Here is a 24,711-nt window from a genome sequence, read left to right on the forward strand (position 1 = left end):
GGCACTGTCACAGAGAGGGCTGGCGAGTGAGAAGCAAATATTTCATCCTGGCAAAGAGAACTGACGGCGAGGAACTGGGAGAATCGTGCAAAGCTCAGACAGACCGAGACAGAGGGAGAGGGCGGGGGGGAAGGCTGCCCTCTGTACCAGTGAGAACTCCGCCTGGACCAGACACCCAGAGGGAGAGAAAGAGGGGGGAAGGCTGCCCTCTGTGTATCAGTGTGAACTCCGCCTGGACCAGACACCCAGAGGGAGGAAGGGAGAGAGAGAGAGGAGGTAAGACTGCCCTCTCTGTATCAGTGTGAACTCCGCCTGGACCAGACACTCAGAGGGAGAGGGGGTAGGGCTATCCTCCCTGTATCGGTGTGAACTCCGCCTGGACCAGACACCCAGACAGAGGGAGAGGGGTTAAGGCTATCCTCTCTGTATCAGTGTAAACTCCGCCTGGACCAGACACTCAGAGGGAGGGAGCTGTGAGCAATGTGCGAGATGCTGGCCACTCACCTTACCCCACCTGCCCCAGGAGCTGCTAGCCAATGTTTCTCCCCCCGTGCCATCTATCTGGGCAGCATGTGCCCCCGCAGCTCCCGCTAGCCCGAGTCAGCGAGCCCGCAGCAGAAAGGCAGCCAGCCAGGCAGCCCGGGGAAGATGAGGCTGAGTGCAATCCGGCTCGCCTCCTGCCGCCTCCTGTTCCTGATCGCCGCAGAGTCTTACTGGCTCCTCGTCGCCCTACAGAGGAGCGCAGCCCAGGAACATGCCCACTCCATCCGGCTGGAGGGGGACATTATCCTCGGGGGGCTGTTCCCTGTCCACTCCCGGGGCCAGTCCGGGGCCCCCTGTGGAGAGATCAAGAAGGAGAAAGGCATCCACAGGATGGAGGCGATGCTGCACGCCGTGGACCAACTGAACCGTGACCCTGAGCTCCTGGCCAACATCACCCTGGGGGTCCGTATCCTCGACACCTGCTCCAGGGACACTTACGCCTTGGAACAGTCCCTGACTTTCGTGCAAGCCCTGATCGAGAAAGATACCACGGATGTGAGATGTGCTAGTGGAGAGCCACCCATCATCACTAAACCCGACAAGATCGTGGGAGTTATAGGAGCCTCTGCAAGTTCAGTCTCCATTATGGTGGCCAATATATTGAGACTTTTTAAGGTAAGATCACCATGTCTGTCAGTGTTTGAGATTGTGTATGTGTGTGTGTGTGTGAGAGAGAGTGTGTATGTGGGAAAGTGTGAATGTGTGTGTGAGTGAGTGTGTGAAAGTGTGTGTGTGTGTGTGAAAGAGCGAGTGTGTGTGTGAGAGAGTGAATGAGAGACAGAGGCAGAGTGTGTGAGAGACAGAGAGTGTATGTGAGAAACAGAGGCAGAGAGTGTGTGTGTGAGAGAGAGAGAGACAGAGTGAATGAGTGTGAGAGACAAGAGTCAGGGAGAGTAAATGTGAGACAAAGACAGAGACAGTGTTTGCAAGTGAATATCAAACTGTCATTATGCATGTTTAAATGACTCCTGTCAACTGAAACACTAATATTTATCAACAACACACGATGCTATCTCGATTAATTGTAACTGTAAGCGTACACTTAGTGGAATCACTGGGTTTGATGAGTAAGGGTCTTGCAGGCGATTGGCATTCCTTATTTCTGGCATTATCTCTGTCAATAATTTCTCTAGCTTCAATCGGTACTTAAACACTTCAATCTGTCAGTCTGCATCGAACAGCCCCGGGACCAGCTTTAATAGGATCGGATTGGAAAGAGAGTGCTGGGACTTGGTGAGGGAAGCAAGTTTCAATGGTCAGAGGGAGGCAAATAGGTTCCAAGAGTTTCCCGAGGCAGTTTGGTTTGGTTGTTGCTGACGGTTTTAGACATATCTCATTCAGACCTCTATTTGCGGACAGTTGCTGTGACACAGAGACATAATCCTCGCATTGAATGAGATGGCGAAGGAGTTTCAGTCTGGGCAAAGATAAATAGTCGGAAGTTCAACAATTCATCTCCGTGCGAGAGGGACAATTAAACAACTAGGTTGCAAATAAAGTTACACACAGCGGTCTTAATCAATGCAAGGGCATGTCTGCATCCTCGGGATTTACCCATTCCATTGTTGTAGCCCACTTTCTGGTGAAGAGGGAGATAGATGGCTCTGACAGATTTAATCACTCTTTCTGATCTAATGTTCAGGTTGTTGGATCCCAATGAAGGAATGATTACTCATATCGACTTTGTGTCAGCCACCCTCAGGGGCTGGAACGTTCAGGGGAATGGGTGCAGACTCACGGGTCATCACTTAGAACAAATAGTTTGGAGTTTCAAAGTCCTGCCATCAGCCAACTGACTCGATTCCTGAATTTGGCGTCTTAGGGGAGGGTGGCCTGGCTAAAATATCCTCCCTTCTTCAAATGTCCAAAGTCCTGTTTAGGCTGCGAGGCTACAAGTGATTTCAGAGTGAGGGTGTACCGGTATGAAATCCATTCTCCCCGATCAGCTCTGGTCTCACTCACCATTCTACACCGCACTTCATTCAATGCGAGGTCAGATGTCGTCCCTCGGTTGCTCGCTGCATTGTAGACTGGGGCGGTTTGACCATTTCTTCAGAGCTGCTCACTTGGGGAAAGGGGCAAATGAAACCTCTGTCAGCAAATGCTGCGAATGGGACTGTTGGCCATGTTTTGGGAACTCGGGCTGAAATCTGTTTGACATACATGGGTGTGGGTGTAAATACATAACGTATCCTGTACAAGTTGAGGCTCATTCTCCCCCTAACAATAATAGTGGAGGCTTGTGAGAATTTAATAGAAGCCAAAGCAAACGCGAAAAAAAATCATTAAAGTACCAGACTGCATTGAATGGGTTAATAGTAGTTTATTGTTAGTATGCATGTGCTTGGCACTGAATATTGCATGGCGTTATGAAGCCTGAACGTCGAGGAACCAATCTGTATGCTGGAGCCAACAGCAGACAGCATGTCTTACAACATTTTCACCATTAACTGACAAAAAACAATCTGTTCATCAATCTGATTTTACGACCCGAGATCTGTGGTATCAGCGCCGTGGAAACAAGTCGAGCGAACTTGAGAACTCCTTGCCATGGTGTGCTGTAGTACACAGTATGATAAAAGGCTGGGGCACCATTATCACAATGGAGACAGTGTGTAATCTCAATAAATGTAATTTATAAACAACCCAAAAGCCGTGTGAAGCAATGCAATAATAGCAATGGGGCGACTGAAGCAGCATCTAACCATGTGGTTTATACAGCGAATAAATAATACACTGACCTTTCTAAGCGATCATTAATTAGGCAGCAACTACAAAGGTGGAAGATATGACCATTGATCTGTTGTCTGAGTGTTGTTTATATTGATTGAAATACTACACGATCAACAATAAATGCCCTTAAGAAATATTCCCTGTTTTACATGGATCAGAATAAGCTCCTATAGATAGAAAATGGATATGCTTTAAAGGGGCTGTTAAGAGGTGCTTGTTTTTTTTTTAAACAGAGTAGCTTTGCAATAATGATTACTTCTATGCCACAACATCTCACCTACACAGGCTAGAGTCACAGTATAATTCTCCCGGGGCTTTCAAACGGACACAATGTGCTGCAATGGAAAAGCTGTAATGTTATATGGGTATCAGGTCAATGATCCTATTCCTGCATGTTTTAAAGTTTTACATGAGAACACCTCCAGGAGGCAGTCTTTCATCATTTGGACTTCATGCCAGATGTAAATCTGGGTGTGTTTCTGATCTTGAAGGTAGTGAGTAGTGGTTGGCTACTCATGCAGGGAGAAAAGAGGGAGATTCAGTAAGTGAGTCACCCTTATCTGCTTCCATATATTTTTCTCAGTAATAGACCATCAGAACATTGAAGGCTTGGGAAAATGCTGCCTGCACATTTTCTTGGGGGAAAAAAAACCTTGGGATGTGGGTGTTGCTGGCAAGGTTGGCAGACAATGCCTGTCCTGAATGGATATGAGAAAGTTATGACACAATTGAATGGCTAGGACACTTCAGAGGACAGTCCAGAGTCAACCACATTGGAGAGGGACTGGTCAAACATAGGTTTGACATCTTAACAAGTCTAGACTTTCTCAGGAAAGCACAACATTCATGGTCAGTTTTCCAGGGCTGAATTCAAATTTACATGAGAGACTGCAATTTACATTCTCTGAAATATTAATCCAGTAACAAATCACTGCACTGCAAAACCATTGCTAACACAGTGGAGCAAATAATCCAGTAACAAAGCCATCTCACTACAAAACCATTGCTAACGCAGTGGAGCAAATAATCCAGTAACAAAACCACCTTACTGCAAAGCCATCATTAACATAATGGAACAAATAGTGTAGGAATAGCCAAGCACAATTTTTAATCAATCCTGAAAATGCCATCATTCTGGCCATCAGCTTTTTTAAAAAAGTTGTAATGTTTACCTTTCAAGGATTATGTTATTCCTGCCTAAAATGTTAGATATTTAAATTTGATAGTATTGAGAAATAAATGTTCCTTTCAACAGGTTTTTTTCTTGCTTGCCACATCCAGTTCCACACTGCACCACCCCATCATCCCCAATATTCTGCCCCCCCCCCCCCCCCCCATATATATTCTCCTGTTACTTTAAAGGTATTGACTGGCATGTTGGCATTTCTCCTGTAACTCATCATATTTAAGGTGTGAATCTAGGTACTTGATGCTGAATGGGATTCAACTGAGGAATTGAGAACATCACGGGTGAGTTTGCATACAAAGCCAAACTCCATTGGAATGGATTTTAATAAAGTAGCCCTGTAGATAATGGCCAGCAGTGAGATTTCACCCCACTTCCAGCATGTTGCACAGGGCATTTTGGAAATCAGTAGTATCTCAGTGTTTTAAGAAACTTAAAATTAAACACAAGGGCTGAACTTTATTCACATCATTATAAGTACAATTTGAAGGCTAATCCCTTTAGGACTATATTGCAGTAACTGCATCACTTTCTTTGTTGATTTTGAATAAGTTGAGACATGAAATAGGAGCGTTTTCTCTACCTTGTTGCTGCAACCGTCAGCAAGTTGGAACGATTGTACCCTGAGCTGGAAATGTAATTAGTTTTTGAGAAAATTAATTGTTGGATTTGCTTCATAACACACAGCAAAGAGATCTTCCAGTGTACATAAAGAAATAAATAAGTCCATATAAATAAAGTCTGCAACCTGCAGCTTGTTTCCAGCTGTGAATTGGGATAATTTATTTGCAAACACTTGTTAGCAACAAAATTTGAGATGAGCCTATAAATTTACCTTCACACTTCCACCTCCAAGAAGTGGCCTTTTCTGCAGTTGCTAGGCAAAATAATGGACAGAATGCTTTGCAGGACAATGTAGGAGTAGGAAGAGGTCTGTAGATCTGCAAAAGTACATTGCTGGGAGAGATGGTTGATTCCCAGTGCGCTTCTGACATGCTATGATTTTGAAAGTGGAAATGGGAAGTGGTAAGTTGTACAAAAATGGTGGGTTTGTTCTTTGCCACACAATGTAAGAGCATAAGAAATAGGAGCAGGAGTAGGCCACATGGTCTATCAAACTTGCCCTGCCATTCTATAAAATCATAGAATCCCTACAGTGTAGAAGCTTGCCATTTGGCCCATTGAATCTGCACTGATTCTCTGACAGAGCATCCCACCCAGGCCCCATTCCCATAGCCTCATATATTTGCCCCACTAATGGGCATCATGGCCAATCCATATCATCATAGTACAATTTGAAGGCTAATCCCTTCATGACTACATTGCAGTAACTGCATCACTTTCTTTGTTGATTTTGAATAAGTTGAAACTTGAAATAGGAGCATTTTCTCTACCATGTGACTGCAGCCATCAGCAAATTAGAAAGACTGTACCCTGAGTCGGAAATATAATGAGTTTTTGAGATTGCCCCACCATGGCCAATACACATAGCCTGCATTTCCTGAGACTGTGGGAGGAAACCGGAACACCAGAGGAAACCCACTCAGATACAGGAAGAACATATAAACTCTACACAGACAGTGAGCCAAGGCCGGTATTGAACCTGGGTCCCTGGTGCTGTGAGGCAGCAGTGCTATTCACTGTGTCACAAAGTTGCCCAATCATGGCTGAACTTGGGCTTCAATACTATTTTCCCATCTGTTCCTCATATCCCTTAATTACCTCGCAGGTGAAAGATCCGTCTATCCCAGCCTTAAATATAATCAATGATGGAACATCCACAACTCTCTGGGATGGAGAATTCCAAAAAGTCCCAATCCTTTTGAATGAAGTCATTTCTTTGCATTTCAGTCCTATCCTGAGACTGTGCCCATGTTTCAGATTCCCCTATCAGTAGAAATAATCTCTGTGTCTGCCCTATCAAGCCTCTTCAGAATTTTGTAGAGATCACCATGTATTCTTCTAACTCGGGAGTATAAACCCAGCTTACTCAGCCTCTCATCATAGGACAACATTATTTCAGATGTGGCCTCACCAAAACTCTGCACAGCTATATCAAGACCTCTTTATTCTTGTACATCAATCCCCTTGCAATAAAGGCCAAAATGCAATTTGCCTTTCTAATTGCATCTGTATGTTAACATTCTACATTCCTTGTATAAGCACACCCAAGTCTCTTTAAACATCAACACTTACAAGTTTCTCACCTTTTAAAAAATATTCTGCTTCGTTTTTCTTCGAACTAAAGTGAATAACTTCACACTTCCATTTATTAAACTCCATCTGCCATTTTGTTGCCCACTCATCAACTGTCCATATCGCTTTGCAACCCCTCTGTGTCTCCCCTATAACTAACTGTCAGTTTTTTGTGATGTTACTGGCAAGATGGCCATCACTTGTGACCACTCCTACAGGGTGTTCCCTATGAGGTTGGGGATGAGGTGGAAGCAGCCAATGGGTGCACCTCTACAGTCTGCTCTGCTGGCATCAGTGCAGAGTCAGCCTCTGTCACACAACCTTCCTGTATAGTCCTCAGTCAGACCAAAGTGATGGATTCTGATTACAGGGCTCTGTGAGGCACTTCCCCCCACCTCCCCCTCCTCAATTTTGTCTTGGAGACCCTCAGCCCTCTGATGGAGCCCTTGAGCATTTTGGGCTTCCCACCAGCTGGAGTGCACTAAGTATACACTCCATGAATCTTTGTGTCATTAGTGTCACTAATTGTTCACTAGACAATGGCCTAGTGATATTGTTAATCCAGAAACTCAGTTAATGTTCTGGGGACATATGTTCAAATCCTGCCATGGCTGATGGTGGAATTTGAATTCACTAAAAAAATCTGGAATTAAGAATCTACCGATGACCATGAAACTATTATTGATTGTTGGAAAACCCATCTGGTTCACTAATGTTCTTTAGGGAAGGAAATGTGCCGTCCTTACCCAGTCTGGCCTGCATGTGACGCCAGAGCCATGGCAATGTGGTTGATTCTCAACTGTTGTTGAGCAACTAGGGATGGGTAATAAATGCTGGCCAGCCAGCGATACCCATGCCCCACGAATGAATAAAAAAATCTATAGAATGTGACAGTCATTCTATGCATCAGTGCACTGCCCCAATTATACATGTGTGACTCCTTGGGAGGTTGGCTGTGCTTTCAGTGGAGGGCCTCATATGCTCATAAATGCGACATTACAGCATTCCTATGATAAATGGACTCCTCCATTCTGCTCCCATCACTTTGCATAGTATGTGGGATCTCCAACATTTGGACACATGCATCTCCTGTTGTTGGTTCAGGAATACCAGCTTTGTCTATAACTCCCAATGCTTCTATCTGCACCCAACTGAGCTTGGCTGTGTTTGTTCTTCATCTTCAAATGGGGACTGCCCACAGCTGCCTTCGCCTCTTGCTCAAGTGCTGCTCAACCAATGCCATCCATGCTCAGATGGTTTGATATTCCCATGGTGGGTGTCTCTGTGCTGGTGGTGGGTATGTTCAACTGGTGTGACTGCAGCTTCTTGGCAGATGACCAGGAGGATGTTGCCGTGGCCTGTCATGGCTCCCTCTCCACATTTGTCCCTGTGGCAGACTTAAGATGATTAAGTTAAATCACCTCTGCCGGCAGATGTTTCTGTAGAGTTGGAGCAGCCTACCAGGTCCAATATTTTAAAATGAAGGCGATTGGGGAGGAGGGATCTCCATCCATGTCATCTGGAAATGATCTGATAATTTCACCCTTCCAACTCTCATCTTAGCATCACCCTCTCCCTCATGCCTTGTCAGCCTAATTATGTCAGGGGCGGCCTCCTCCATGGGTATTAGACAAAGTCTGGCATCCCACTGCTAGACTGAGCTTATGTTGTATGCTTATCACTCCTCCACAGTGAAGTGTGGCCGTATTCAGGTCCTTCTCATTAGCTGCAGCCACTCACTTATCCAGCCAGGCCTCCTTGGTTTACCTGACTAGCTTTCTCCTGCCACACTCCAGAATGAAATGGCACACAGTGATGCCATGTCCCCGATAGAACCTCGAGGGAGGCAATGCTAAATCTAGGGTCAATCTAGTAGGGGTGCCTATTCACCTGCTCTGTCACTGACCTGCTTCTTCTATTTCCCTCGAGACTGGCTACAATAAATAGCTGCCTTTAAATCTCTGCTGCTTTACTGCTCTTCTGTCTACTCCATGCCTCACCACTGCAAGCCTGGTCTCTGACTAGCCTTCTCATTAAAAGTGATGCAGGGACCTGGAGATGTTCCTGAGGTCATGCAGTCCCAATCTGAGAATGAAAAGTCAGCCGAATCTCTGTCCTTCTCTCACATTAAAGTCTATATCCTGTCTACTTCAATGAGGAAGAAGTAGAAATGGTTGAGAGCTTCAAGTTTTTTAGATGTCCAGATCATCAACAATCTGTTCTGATCCCCCCATGCAAAACTATAGTTAAGAAAGCCCACCAATGCCTCTACTTTCTCAGGAGGCAAAGGAAATTTGGTACGTCTGCTATGACTCTCTCCAACCTTTACAGATGCACCATAGAAAGCATTCTTTCTAGTAGTATCACAGCTTGGTATGGCTCCTGCATTGTCTAAGCCCGCAAGAAACTACAAAGGTCGTGCATGTAGTCCAATCCATCACTCAAACCAGCTTCCCATCCATTGGCTCTGTCTACACTTCCCATTGCCTCGGCAATGCAGCCATCGTAAGTAAGGACCCCATGCACCCCCGACATACTCTCTTCCTCCTTCTTCCGTCGGGAAAATGTTACAAAAGTCTGAGGACACATACCATCTGATTCAAGAACAGCTTCTTTTCTGCTGCCATTAGACTTTTGAATGGACCTATCTCGCATTAAGTTGGTCTTTCTCTATACCCTAGCTATGACTGTAACATTCTGCACTCTCTCCTTTCTTCTTTATGCAAAGTAAAACAAAGTTTATTTTTATGTCACAAGTGGACATACATTTGTATTGTTATGAAGTTATTAATCACCACGCTCCAGTGCCTGTACAGGTACAGAGGGAAAATTTAGCATGGCCAGTGCACCTAACCTGCACATTTTCAGACTGTGGGAGGAAACTGGAGACCTGGAAGAAACCCATGTAGACACAAGGAGAATGTACAAACTCCACACAGACAGTGACCCAAGCAGTGAATCGAACCCAGGACCCTCCCACTGTGAGGCAGCAGTGCTAACCACTGTGCCATTGTACCACCGTGGTGCAAAGGTACACTCTGTCCATATAGCACAGAAGAAACAACAATTTATGTGACAATAATAAATCAAATCAAATCAAACACCAGGAAAATCAAAACCTTTCTTTCTCTCCTAGAATTATAGTCTCAGAGATTTTACCTCTCTCTCTTCAGGAATCTGGACACAAGCCATCTCTGTATATGTGTAAGAAAATCTGTTGCCCCCATATCCACCTCAGTACCTATTTCTCTTTCTCCTTCCTCCCTGATCCATGTGTTCTATGATGTCTTTGTTATTCGTTGTTTGGCCTTTTACTTAAGCTCCCGATTCAGGAAAATCATCTATTGCCTATTATCCTTTGCCTGTTCATCATGGTCCCATTGTCTTTTACCTTATTCATATATATTCCTTGACGTCAGTTGTACCTTTGGCTTTTCTTTGCTGTCTATCTTGTACTCTCTCCCTTGAAACATATTGTCATGTCTAGCATCTTTTTGTTCCCTGTGTACTTTTCACCTTTTTGACAAGCACATTCTCTCTCCAGAGGCGTACTTTTCTCACTTTGCAAATGAGAATTCCTTTGCTTGTTCCGAACTTCTCAGTTAATGACCAGATGACATCCACTACTTGGTAAGATTGCATTACAGAAGATTGTATCTTTACTTTCATCTTCAGTGTGTAAACTAATTTCATTGTTCAAGCTATGAATAATTATTAATCGCAATTTGTGTGTGAATAGCACTCTTAACATAGAAAAATATTCCAAGGAGAGATAAAGAAAACATGGATACCAAGCCTTTGAAGCTGTCTGGCGGAGTGACTAACAGTTTGATCAATGCAATGGGATTTAAAGAAACTCTTCAAGAATTTGCAGGTGGTATAGTGAGAGGCTTAGGGAGGAAATTGCAGTGTGCAGGATCTAGGCAGCTGCAGTCATGGCTACAAATCAGGTAAAGGGACAGAAGATGCACAGCATAATACAGTCAGAGGAATAAAGAGTTTATTGGAGGATGGATTGCTGGAGAGCGTTTACCAAATTGAACACAGCAAGGGAAATTGGGTGATCACCATTTTTTCCTCTCCCTCTCTCGCTTCTCTCCTTTTCAGCCAAAGCAGTTCCAAACAGAAATCTGATGACCAATGTGATTTATTTTCTGTACATATTCATGATAGTGTTAATTTTGACTTGGTATGTAAGTGTGAGCTGAGTGATAGTGAACTGGCAGCCCATTCAACAGCTTTCCCAGTTTTATTTCTATTGACTTCTAGGGAGAGCTGCAAATGGGCCCATTATCACTCATTATACACAATGGCAAAGTCAAGATTGAGCTCAGTTCCAGTAAAGGAGTTATGATATAAGTTCAGCTAAAGAGCAAAATGCCTCAGTGAACAAAATCTATAATAATGTTAGAAGCAGAGTGAAGCCATTATGATATAATTCATTGCAAACCTATAAATTTAACAATTATTTAAGGAGTACTGCAAAGCAATGATGTAAATGTTGGAGATTAAGCAAGTATAGTCTATTTTGCTGTGGATAAGGTATTATTATGATCAGATTGTGAAATATTGAACACAATTTTAAAGCAGATGCTCCTGTTCCAAGCTGAGGGAGGCTAGGTGTAAATTGGCACAGGTTGGACTGAAAAGTTTTGCATTTAAATAATCAAAGGGGAAAGATAAAGTGGGGTGTACAGTTTAGGGCAAGAAGGATCAGGTTAGTGGAGAAGGGAAGGATCAGGTTAAAGGAGGAAGATGAGATAGGTATAACAGATTAGCGGCCAGGAGACTGCAACGGCACAGTTGAATAGAGAAACAGATGCACAAACATATTAAATTGACAGGAAAAGACTACTTGGTTTATCAAGTCTGCCCCCAACATGCTGATGGTTGGAGATTAACTATTATTAGCTCTTTCAACCTACTTCAGTAACCACGCAACCTTCCGTTGAAGGAAATCAAAAAAGGAACAGTAATGGAAAAAAAGCTTCAGAAAATTCCTCTCTGCTTAACCAATGCAGAAAATCATACGATCAAATGCGATCTTAAAAATCATAATTATAATGCAAACTCTAATCCAGGCAAGATCAAGACCAGCTCTCTACTGAAGGCAACAAAGTCAGCAGGCAGCAATGCATTCAGAGCTCGCTATTCCTTGGAGAGGGAAGACTCAATCTTTTTCTGCTCTTCAAAAAGTTTAAACTTATTGTCCCTGGTGCTGCCCATTCTATTAAATTGGAAAAATACCTCAATGTAGAGACTGAGTGCAATGATGCTCCTTCACGAGTTTAGAGAAAACATAACTAATTCTTTTACAGGTTAAAACTATACAGAAGTTTGCAGCCAATTAGCTCCCGCGGTGACTCTGAGTACAGAGGCTGGTGTTTCCAGGGTGATTCTCTATCCTGCTCCTGATTGGCTCCCTGAGTCATATGACTGTTTGATCCTTAAAGGGACAATCACCAGATTTAGGATGAGGAGAGTTGAGTTGCTTTAGAAGAGTGGGAAAAGTAGAGCAGGATTAAGGATCAAGAGAGAGAATCAAATGATGTTAGAATACTGACGGAGCATGCAATAAATTGCAGCACTGGAGCCAATGATATAATTGTAGTCAGCCTGGATAGAGGGGAGGTATGGACAGAACAAGGGAAGTAAAGAAATGTGGGTAGAAAAAGGAGAATAAAGGAAAAAGGGAAAGTGAGGACAAAAGAAAAAGGTGAGGAGGACAGAATGGGGAGGGCAATTTAATAAACAGCTGCTATAAGTAACATTTAATAAGTGGATTGGCAAAATGATTTATTGAGATTTTGCCGTAGCTCCTTTTAGGTATAGGAATAATTATTTTTATTATCAATTTGATACTGATTCCTTTCTGAGAACTCCTACAGACTTACAACTGTGCAGCTAGTCACATTGGAGGTACAATGCATTACAGATGCTCAGGGCCTAAGGAAAGTCAGGGCAGAAGCAGACCTAAGGGAGAGATGGTTCTTAATTTAATAATTTCCCAATGGTGTTGTGATATTGGTCAATCAACATCAGAATGAGAGTGGGATGTTTCCTGTCTTGTGTTACCTGCACTCTGTGGAGATAGAAGTGTGACTGTTTCGTGCGTTGAAAGGTGTCATGTTATTAATGTGTTCTACTAGCCCTGTGAATGAACAAACTGTTACAAAGTGAAAATGACTGCAGCTCATGGATTTTCTGAAGGATTTATGCTGCTGTGCTCACTTCCCCAAGTTGAGAAAAATCACAAGATGACAGATCTCGGCTTTGGGAAATGGACTTTTCCTTCAGAAGCTGAAGAGATGAAACATTTGACAATAAAACCACCCAAATATTTTGGGTACATTTATGCAATGTTACATGGGGCTGCTGATTGGCCATTCGAAGAGCACTGTGAGCATTTGCATACTGCACAGGAAAGTGATTTGCATTGTTGTCAAAATACTGCATCTCCTCGCCCAACAACAGCATGAGACCACCTTCACCACACTGGCAGCAGTGAATTAAGAAGGTGATTCAACACCTCCTCTTCAAGGACATCGAGAGATGGGCAATAAATACTACCTTTGCTAACACACCCCATACTCTCAGAATGAATTTTTAAAGGCATATGCAGGCAAATTGACAACAGAAAGAGATTATTAAACAAGACTTTCTTCAGTTAAAAAGAGTCCTATTGAAAACGTTTGAGTTTTTAAAAGAGTGACAAAAACTACAACTCTGTTATAGCCATTGTATAATGTAAATCTCAATCACTCTAATGACTGGATCCTATATCTTGTTGAAAAAGTTGTGCAGTCCAAAATAAATGGCAGGACATCCAAATGGATGGTTTGATTTTTAGGATTTTGGGCTGAATCGAAACTCCCAATCGCCAGTGAATAGACTCTCAGTTCATGTCATCAATGAGCTGGGATCCACAGGCTGCACCTTCAGTTACTGCTCTCTGCTCACCCATGGAGGATTCAATTACCTTGAGCCCTGTGAAACAAATGAAAACAGGTTGTAGCGAGCAAATCCAGTTTGTGCTTCAGTTGTGGAACGTCAGTAAAAATAATACTGAACCAAACTCTCAAATTCAGAATAAATGACATGGTTATCCCCTCTGCACCTTCTGTTCGGAACAATCTAGCGTCAGTTCTTTACAGCCTTAGAGATTTAAAGAAAGATCTTGGCAATTATGTGAGATGTGACAGTGGAGTTCAAAACGCTGAGGGACGTTGTTAGAATAATTAAGGGAGAAACTGTTCCCAATGTCAGGAGAGTGAGTAACCAGACATCACAAATTTAGGCATGTGGCAACAAAATTATTCAGAATGATTTAGAATGTACCAGCTGAAAGGATGGTGGAAGCAGATTTAATAGTAACTTTGCAAATGAAGTTTGATGTTTACTTGTGAAGGAAAGAAATTGCAGGGCTATTAAGAAAATGCACTAGTTGTGAATAATTGGAAGATTTTTCAATGGTCCCTTTCCATGCTGCATGAACATACAAATATATGAATTACAAGCAGGAGTGGGCCACTCAGCTCCTCCAGCCTGTTCTGCCATTCACTAAGATCATGGCTGATCTGATTGTAACCTCAACTCCATGTAATGAGTGACTCCCGATAACTTTTCACCTCCCCCCCCACCCCCCCACTTGATTATGTACTCTAACCTTAAATTTTGGCATTGTCCCTGCCTGCACTGCTTTTGGGGAAGGGAGTTCTGAAGATTCATGACCCTCTGAGAAGAAAAAATTATTCTTAACTCTATGTAAATGGGAAACTCACTATTTTCAAACTGTGCTCCCTGTTCTAACCTCTCCCCCACGGGGAATCATCCTTTCAGTATCCACCCTGTCAAGTCCCCTCAGGATCTTAGATGTTTCAATAAGATTATCTATCAGCCTTTTAAACTTCAATGGATACAGGCCCAACTTGTCCCACCTTGCTTTATAAGATAATCAACCCCATCCCAGGAATCTGTCAAGTGAATTCCAAGGCGACCAAAACTGTACACAGTTGTCTAGATATGGTCTTTCCAATGCATTGTACAACTATAGCAAAACATCCTTACTTTTATATTCCATTCCCCTTGCAATAAATGACAACATTCCATGTACCTTCCTAATCATTTGCTGTACCTCCATATTAACTTCTCCTGATTCCTGTATCAGGACACCCAGATCCCTCTGTATCTCAGAGTACAGCAACCTGTCTCCATTTAAATAATATGGGTGGCACGGTAGCACTGCTTCTTCACAGCTCCAGGGACCTGGGTTCGATTCTGGGCTTGGGTCCCTGTCTGTGTGGAGTTTGCACATTCTCCCCGCGTCTGCTTGGGTTTCTCCAGGTGCTCTGGTTTCCTCCCACAGTCCAAAGATGTGCGGGTAGGTTGATTGGCCATGCTAAAATTGCCCCTTAGTGTCCTGAGATGCGTAGGTTAGAGGGATTGGTGGATAAATATGTAGGGATAGGGGGGTAGGACCTGGGTGGGATTGTGGTTGGTACAGACTCGATGGGCTGAATGGCCTCTTTCTGTGCTGTAGGGATTCTATGACTCTAATATGCTACTTTTTTATTTTTCCTGCCAAAGTGGACAAGTTCACATTTTCCCACATTATGCTCCATTTGCCAAAGTTGTGCCCACTCACTTAAGATTATAAGATGTAGGAGCAGAATCAGATCTTTCGGCCTATTGCATCTGCTCCGTAATTGAATTTGATCATGACTAATCTGATATGAAAATTCTCAACTCCATTTTCCCGCCTTACCCCCATAACCTTGGATTCCTTTACTGATTAAAAATCTGTCTTTCTCAGATGAACATACTTAGTGACCCAGTCTGTACGGACCTCTGCGGTAACAATTCCATAGATTCAGTATCCTTTGAGAGATGAAATGTAAAATGTATCAACCACATTACCCTCATCAATCTGACAAGCAAATTGCCTTTACAAAATTCATGCTGGCTCTCCTTAATTAATCCACACTTATTTAAGTGCCTTTTAATTTTGCCCTGACTGTCAGTTATAAAAGCATTCCTTTAAACTTAAAAGCTAAACTGGTTAAACTGACTGGCCTGTAGTTACTGGATTTATCTTCATATAGTTTCAGAATAATGGTGAAACATTTGCAGTTCTCCAGGTATTTCACATCCACCCCAAACTTAAGGGGGACTGGAAGATTATGGTCTGGACCTCTGCAATTTCCATCCTTGGGAATTTTTCTGTGAAAGCCTTAATCTGTGAGAAGAGGAAGAGGCACTTGTCATTTCCCTCTGTTCAGTACAAAAAGTTATTTCGGTGAAGATAGTTTGTTCTGAGCTATTTAAAGGGGTAATGCCACCCCTATCAGTTCCTTTCGAAGTCCCCTTAGTCAAAACTGTCCTGACCGTTCTGTATTCCAGGAACATGGTGGTACTGCTGCCTCACAGTACCAGGGACCCGGGTTCAATTCCTGGCTTGAGTCACTATCTGTGCAGAGCCTGTATGTTCTCCCCGTGTCTGCGTAAGTTTCCTCCGGGTGCTCCGGCTTCCACCCAGAATCAGAAAGATGTACAGGTTAGGTGCATTGGCCATGCTAAATTCTCCATCAGTGTATCCGAACAGGTACTTGAGTGTGGTGATTAGGGGATTTTCACAGTAACTTTATTGCGGTGTAATGTAAGTCAACATGTGATACTAATAAATAAGCTTTAAATTTTTGCTTGTCCAGTTTGAGTTTGGGCTAGAATCTTCCCACAATTTGGCTAAGTATCATTTTCGGTGGGAAAACCAGAATTGATCCCGTCAGCCCCTTAGGCACATTCTAGACTGGAATTGTTAGACACTTAAAACAAACTTTTCATGTGAATAATGCTATTCCAGTGGTGCTGTGTGTCTGATTTACCCATCCCAGGGTCATCTGAGCAATTCAATGCATTTAAACAGATCCATAGCACTTGGTCACAGTCCTGCCAAGATGATGGCAGCAAAGCCAGCTCCAAGCTTCATGGAGGGTGTTAGAACATTGATGGATGCTTCCTATGTTCTTGTGTCCTTATGCCGATTATAAACCTATCTATATTCTTATGTCCTCTTCACAACTTACTCTCCTACCTATCATTGTGTTATCAGCAATCATCTATTCAGTTCCTTCATCCAAGTCATTGATATAAATACTTGAGGTTCCAGCACTGATCACCGTGACACTCCATTTTCACATCTTGCCAACCAGAAAATGACCCCTTTATTCCTACTCCCTGTTCCCTGTTCACTATCCGATCCTCCATCCATGCTAATATATTCCTCCTACACCATGAGCTTTTATTTTGTGCAGTAATCCTTGGTGTCCACCTTGTCAAATGTCTTCTGGAAATTCAAGTACAGCACACCCACATTTTCCTCTTTATCCATATTGCTTATTATTTCCTCAAAGAACTCCGATAACTAAATCAAACAAAACCATGTTCACTGTGCCTGATCGCATTGAGATTTTCTACCTGCCCCACTATCACCTTCTTAATGATAAGATTGCAGCAAGTTCTCTGTGACAGATGTTAAGTTAACTGGCCTATAGTTTCAACTTTTTGTCTTGCTCCCTTCTTGAATAGAGAAATCAGATTCACTATTTTCCAATCTGATGAGACCTTTCAAGAATCTATGGAATTTTGGAAATTAAAACCAATGCACCTACTATTTCAGCAGTCATTTCTTTTAAGACCCTAGGATGAAATCTATTAGGACCTGGAACTGTAAGCTTTCAGTTCCAGTAGTTTTCTCAGTATCCTTTCTCTGGTGATTGTAATTATTTTAAGTTTCTCCCTCCCTTTCACCTCCTGATTCACAATTATTTTTTGGGATGTTATTTGTATGCTCTACAATGAAGATAGAACAAAGTAGCATTTCAACTCAGCTGCTATTTCCTTATTTCCATGATTAATTCCCCATTCTCAGTCTCCAGAGGACCAATATTAATTATTCATTTCTTTTTTTAAATGCCTGTAGAAACTTGTACAACCTGTATTTATATTTCTAGCTAGATCTCTTTTGTATTCTAATTTCTCCTTCCTTATTATTCTTTTAACCATTCTTTGCCTTCTTTATATTCTGTCCATTCCTCTGATCTGCCAGTCACCTTTGTGGAACTGTAGCTTTTTACTTCAGTTTGCTACCATCTCTAACTTCTTTAGTTAGCTGCAGATTAAGATTTTACCATTTTCATTCTGAGTGCTGAAACTGGGCAGATTTGGATGCAGATGTGACTTGGGAATCTGCTTTCAGGCAACCCCATATGCACTCAGCCTGAAAAAAAAAGTTCTGCCTTTTTACTATTTTTGGAACCTCTAACCTTCTGTGCTATTGAACTCTTAGGTTTGTACTCTGTCCCTTGCTGCCATGCTCTGATCATCACTTCTTTTATTCCTACCTTGCTGTCTTGCCTTGTCTTCTCCATTTAATTTATCACATCTTTCTAAATTTGATCCCTTGCCCCCATTATTTAATTTGAAGCCCTCTCTATCACCCTAGTTATACGACTCAGCAGAACACTAATTCCAGCATGGTTCAGGTGAAGACTACCCCAGTGGTACAGCTCCAACTTTCCCCTGTACTGGTGCCAGCACCCCAAGAATCAAAGCCCATTTCTCTCACAAAAACCTTTGAGCCACACTTTTACCTTTCTAATTTGATTTACCCCACACCAATTTGCTCATAGCTTAGGTTGTAATCCAAAGGTTGTCACCTTTGAAGCTCTGCTTTTTACTTTAACCCCTCAGTGCTCATACTCCCTTAGCAGAACCACTTTTCTAATTCTACCTGTATGATTGGTACCCACATCATTCTCCCCCTTCCTCTGCAAGTTTCTCTGTTGCCCAGAGAGATATGCTGAACCCTGGCATGCGACAGGCAACATAGTCATCTGGACTCCTGCCCTTTGCTGCAGAGTACTGTGTCTACTCTACTGACTGTGCTGTGCCAAACTATCTCTGCATTTCTAGTAACCCTGACCACCTGGCAACACCCGTTATATTTAAGTTTATTGTTTAGTGTCACAAACAAGCTTTCATTAATACCACAATGAAGTTACTGTGAAAATCCCCCAGTCGCCAGACTCCAGAGCCTTTTTGGATACACTGAGGGAAAATTTAGCATGGCCAATGCAGACACTGGGAGAACATGCAGACTCCGCACAGACAGTGACCCAAGCTGGAAATCAAACTTCAGGTCCCTAGCACTGTGAGGCAGCAGTGCTAACCAGTGTGCCGCCACCCAGAAAAATTTCAGCCATTGTGTGTCCTTGTACTTTTTTTCCGTGTCTTGTTCTGAATTCTATTCAGAAGAGAATGGATAAGTTGGCGATGCTTAAATGGGATACATATTGACTGCATTATTTTTGTTCCCCAAATTTATTGTAACTAATAGAAAGGAATACCACAGCATTATCAACTATTTTAAATAGCATTAAAGATGGATCTGGTGTCATATAAATGACAACATGCGATTATTTACCCGTCTTCCATTGATAGGTATTACTTATCGTCCAAAGGCAACTTGGAGTCCCTTTCTGTTCCTTCAAGCATTCTGTAATTGAAACATTATGTTGAGATTAAATACTTGCTTTTAAGTAACAATTTATCATGTATCTGAGCAAAGTCTCAAAGCACTTCTCACAAATTCCTTTTGAAATGTCTATATATATTTATATACACCAAACAATTTGCACGCAGCTCCAATACATCTGTATTTTGGGAGCACTGAAACTATTGTCTTTCATTCCTACCTCAAACTGTTCCTTGCCTACTGTTTCCAGCCATTTTCTTGACACTGTTTGAACAGTTAAAATCTTGGTGTTTTGTGCTTTGCTTGACCCCGAGTTGATCTTCACACCATATATCTGCTTCATCACCCAGACTGCCTAATTCCCACCCCTGTAACATCACCAGGTTCTGATTCTGCTACTACTGCTTCTTGCACACTTTAGTTACCCCCAGACTTGACTATTGCTGCACGCTCCAGGTAGGCTTCCCACCTTCTATCTTCACTGAACTTAAAACTTCTGTGTCTCATATCTCAATTTGCAACACATTCTGTTCACTTAGCACCTCCGTGCTTGCTGACCTAAACTGACTCCTTTTCCAAGCCCAATTTTAAAATCAGTTTCAAATTCCTCCATGGCACCATCCCTCCCTAGTCTTACAAGCAGGAAAGATCTGTTTGCTCCTCCAGGCCTCACATCTTGTGCTTCCCCAAATTTAATTGCTTCAGCCATTCAGCACTCTTGGTCATAAACTCTGTGTTTCCTTCCTTAAACTTCTCCCCCCGCCCCCCGCTCTCTTTTCTCCTTTAAGATGCTCCTTAAAACTTACCTCTTCGTGCAACTTTCTGTGGCGTAGTATCAATGTTTTTATTGATAATGTTCATGTGAATGCCTTGGGATATTTTGCTACAATAAAGACAAATTGTTGTTGAGATGAATGATTTGTTGATGGCAAGATTAGTGAGTCGTTACGATGCTTTGCAATAAATATGAGAGAGAGCAAGACAATGGGAAACAAGAATGGCAAGATCAAACTGCGGCATGGTGGGAGACTGGAGGAATGGGTGGTGGGGTTTCATTTGTAAATAGTTGACTAATGTTTTGCTGTGGTTATAGCTGCCTACAATTGATTCAGAACCAGACTGAGGAAGGAGAAAGTATTCCTGAGAGTGAATTCCTCATGGAATGTTCACAGTTCTATGATGTAGCTGGGGCAGCATGGTGGCACAGTGGTTAGCACTGCTGCCTCACAGCACCACGGACCTGGGTTCAATTCTGGCCTCGGACCACTGGGTGGAGTTTACACTTTTATCCTGTGTCTGCATGGATTTCCTTCGGGTGCTCCGGTTTTCAGTCCAAAGATGTGCACATTGGGTGGATTGGCCATGCTAAATTGCCCCTTACTGTCCCAAGATGTGTAGTTGGATGGATTAATAGGGTTACTAGGATGGGGTGGGTCTGGGTAAGGTGCTCTATCAGAGAGTTGGTGCAGTCTTGATGGGGTGAATAGACTCCTTACCACAGTAGGAATTCTGTGATTCTGATTATGCATTGTTTTTCCAGACCAGTATTTATTCCTCAACCAAATTCACCAAAACACATTATCTGTTCATTACCTCATTGTTGCCTGTGGAAGTTTGCTGTGTACAAATTTGCTGTTGTGTTTCCTACATTACAACAGAAATTATACTCAAAGTAGTTAATTGATGGTGAAGTATTTCAGCTTGTGAAAAGCACTGGGTAAATGGAAGTATTTTTTTGGACCATGCAAAGGCTTGACAGTTACATAGAAATGATTAGCTTGTGAATTTAGAAATGTCCTCAATAACAACTGATGGCTTTTTGTATAATGAATGATTGTGTTTGGCAAGATATCTTCTGTCAAATTTAATTTTCCCACAGTTGTTACAGTCTACTCATTTTTCTCAATGTTCTTACTCATTATCCTGGTTTTATAGTTACCTCTCACTCTGTACCATTAAAGAGTCTACATTTTAATAACCTGCAATAATCACCCCTTTTGACAGGATCCCACGCATCGAAGTGTGACTCAATTTTTTTAATCAAATATGTGTTGCAGATGTATTAATTCACTTGTGATTTTTTTGGTGCTCACAGTGCTGATGCATCATTCACACTTATTTCACAAAAGCTTGCAACAGAAATGTTTGTATAAAGGATGCTGTGTGCAATTTTGTTATCTAGTGCTTCACACCTCTTAAAGGTCCCCATTGTGGGTGCATAAATATACACAGACTCAAATTCAAATTGCCTTCAAGCTTTTAAATCATGCCGTTTAATGTCCATTAATGACGAAAGAATTGCCTAAAAATGCATTCTTAAAGTGGGACTGGAATTGTAATAGAATTCTATTGAAACAAAAGGTAGATCATTTTGCACAGTGCAACATCAGTTTTAATATTCTAATTGTACAAAGAGAATGCAAAATTGAGAGGGGCATTCATTTGCAAAGAAGGTCTAGTTAACTCAGAAAATCCACAGTCATTTGATTCTCAGTTATCATGTAGATATCACCATATAACGGCTGGAATTCCCTGGCTGTTCCCGGCCCCGGGATTCTCCAATTGCGCAGGCAGCACACCTCTGCCTCCGGGTTTCCCACCGGCGTAGGGATGACATCACTGGGAATTCCCATTGATAGTGGTGGGATCGGAGAATCCTGCTGCTAGCAAACTACGTGCCACCTCCCGCAGGTGGAGGCTGGAAAATCTCGCCGAAGGAGTTTAAAATACACCTTCAAGTTAATGCATGTTTCAGCTAACATCCATACAAATGTTGCAAAGGGAACGGGGCTAAATTTAGGTTAAGGCACTGGCAGCAGAGGTTGTATTGACCTCAATTTTATCGAGGGTAGCCAAGAGTGCATTGGAAGAGTTAAGCTCAGGGGTAGTGAGGGCAAGAGGATTTCAGCAAATGAGCTGAGGCAGGACAAAATCAAATGATGTTATGGGAGTGGAAATAGATGGCCTTAGTGATGTAATAAATATGAAGTCTTGAGGTCAACGATGACATGAAGTTTGTGGAAATGCTGGCTTAATCACAGCCTGACGCCAGACAGAGGAATGGAGTTCTGAGAATCCCTACATTACAGAAAGAGGCCATTCAGCCCATCAAGTCTGTACTGACCACAGCTCCAACCAGGCTCTTTTCCCGTAACCCCACGTATTTACCCTACTAATCCCCCGGCACTAGAGTCAATTTTAACATGGTCAATCAACCTAATCTGTACATTTTTGGACTGTGGGAGGAAACTGGAACACCCAAACAAACCCATGCAGACATGGAGAGAAAGTGCAAACTCCGCACAGACAGTGACCAAGGCCAGAAATGAACCTAGGTCCCCGGTGCTATGAGGCAGCAGTGCCAATCACTGTGTCACCATGCTGCCCAGTTGGTAGCTATGGAATGGATTTTGGAGTTGGGACCAAAAACAAAAGCTTCAGTCTTCCCAATATTTAATGAGAGAAAATTTCTGTTCATCGAATACTGAAGTAACCTGATAACTTAGCAAGAGTGGAGGCGACAAGAGAAGCGGCAGTGAGATAGAGCTGGATGTGATCAGCATATGTGCGAAATCTAATGCTGTGTCTTCAGATGATGCTGCTGAGGGGCAGAATGTGGATGAGAAATAGGAGGACATCAAGAATTAATCCTTGGGAGGCATCGGAGGTACTAGTGTGGGAGCAGGAAAGAAATCATTGCAAGTGATTCTCTGATTTTATGATTAGATAGGTAAGAATGGGACCACGCGAGAGCAGTTCCACCCAGCTGAGCGACAATTGAGAGGCATGGTGTGGTCAACACGTATCAAAGGTTGCAGACAGGACTAGAAGGACGAGGAGAGAAAACCCACTTCTGTCACAGTCACATAGGATGTCGTTTGTGACAGTTCTATGCCAGGGTGGAAATCTGATTGGAAGGATTTAAACACAAAAGTTTTGGGAATGATGGGAATGGATTTGGGAGGCGACAACATGTTGAAGGAGTTTGGAGAGGGAAGGAAATTGGAGATGGAGTAGTGGTGTATAAGGATGGAGGAATTGGGTTAATTTTTTTGACGAGAGGGCTGATGATGGCAGATTTTCAAATGAAAGAGGGACACCATCCGAAGAGAGAGAATCATTTAGAATATTGGCCAACACTCAGGCCAGGAGGGTGAACATGGCAATCAGGAGTGTGTTGGCTGATCAACAGATTAGTTGAAGTAAAGTTTATTCATTAGTCACAGGTGGACTTACATTAACACTGCAATGAAGTTACTGTGAAAATCCTCGAGTCTGATGCCTGTTCAGCTACACAGAGGGAGAATATGGCATGGCCAGTGCTCCTAACCTGCACATCTTTGGACTGTGGGAGGAATTCGGAGAACCCAGAAGAAATCCACGCAGACATGGTGACAATTATGCAAATTCCACACAGACAGTGAGCCAAGCTGGGAATTGAACTGGGTCTCGAGCATTGTGAAGCAGCAGTGCTTGCCACTGTCACACCGTGCCACCCTGTGACATGTGTGAATAGGAGTGAGGCAATAAAAATGAGTCTCATGATCAAAATAAGTGCAAAAAGGCCATAAAGGTAGATGGGAGAGAAACTAGAGAAAGAGGTAAATTCAGGGCTGGAGCAGGGGGAACATTTCAGAAAATGTGGCAAAACTTCCTGAAATATCTCCCGGGATAGACAGCTGATCAGATTGTCTCAATCTCCATGACACTACTGTCCATGAGCCTCTCACAGTTGTTAGAGGTGAGAGTTGACTGGGCTGGGGAGACGGGTTTAAAATGACTGTGGTAAGGAAAAGAAGCCAGTGGTTATCCTTCCATTCCAGGATGATCTGGATTTGGAATAGGAAGGCTAAATCAATAGTGCCATATCTTTTCAAGGCTGTGTTTCCTGGAATTAAGGGGATAGAGTTTGAGGTCCTATCAAGAGGAGTGGCCAGAATGCAGAGAGAGGGAGAGAGAGAGAATAATGGTTTTATTAAGGACTTTGACAAAGGTGGAAGTGAGGGTGCAGTCGAGTAAATCAGGAGCTGCAGAAATGCAGAAAATGGAGGGTGTTAGGTGCAAAGGCTGAGGGAGGAAAAAAGTGAGGAATCTTGGTTATGAAATTCTTGTTGTATTTGGGAAGGGAGGGAACCATGATTTTAAAAGAGAGGTGAGTGGGGAGGAACAAGCTGAGATTCTCAAAGGAGAAAGTGCCGTTGGAATGAGAGGTGGTTTTGTGATAAGTAGCACAGAAGCACCATCAGATTCTTGACAGGTAAGTATTGGAAGATGTAGTCAGTTGGGCAGGCCAGGGAGAATTTGTCATCACCCGTCAGCCAGATTTCAGCTCAGGCCATGATGCGTTTATCCACAATGGGTACATGAATGGCAATAGCCTTGTTCACAAGTGAACAGATAATTAGGAGGGACATGTGGAGGGGGCTGGTGAGAGCTGATCTGCCTCTAGAGCCCACAAGATAAGCAGTGGGAGGAATGAGTTGGAAGATTGACAAAGTTAGTCTGTAACAGACGCACTGGA

General features: G+C 42.8%; 1 protein-coding gene across 1 annotated transcript in view; it reads left to right on the top strand.

Moving 5' to 3' along the window:
* The first annotated feature begins 350 nt into the window (after positions 1–350).
* grm8a (glutamate receptor, metabotropic 8a) overlaps positions 351–24,711 on the top strand; it is a 389,882-nt gene continuing 365,521 nt past the window's right edge. Inside the window, exon 1 of the mRNA XM_080190782.1 lies at positions 351–1,158. Coding sequence (XP_080046908.1) covers positions 649–1,158 — 510 coding nt within the window. The 5' untranslated portion in view covers positions 351–648. The remainder of the gene's footprint in view (positions 1,159–24,711) is intronic.

Source organism: Carcharhinus amblyrhynchos, chromosome 6 (genome assembly GCF_965287045.1).
Source record: "Carcharhinus amblyrhynchos chromosome 6, sCarAmb.v2.hapA, whole genome shotgun sequence".
In the NCBI taxonomy this organism is placed as follows: domain Eukaryota; kingdom Metazoa; phylum Chordata; class Chondrichthyes; order Carcharhiniformes; family Carcharhinidae; genus Carcharhinus; species Carcharhinus amblyrhynchos.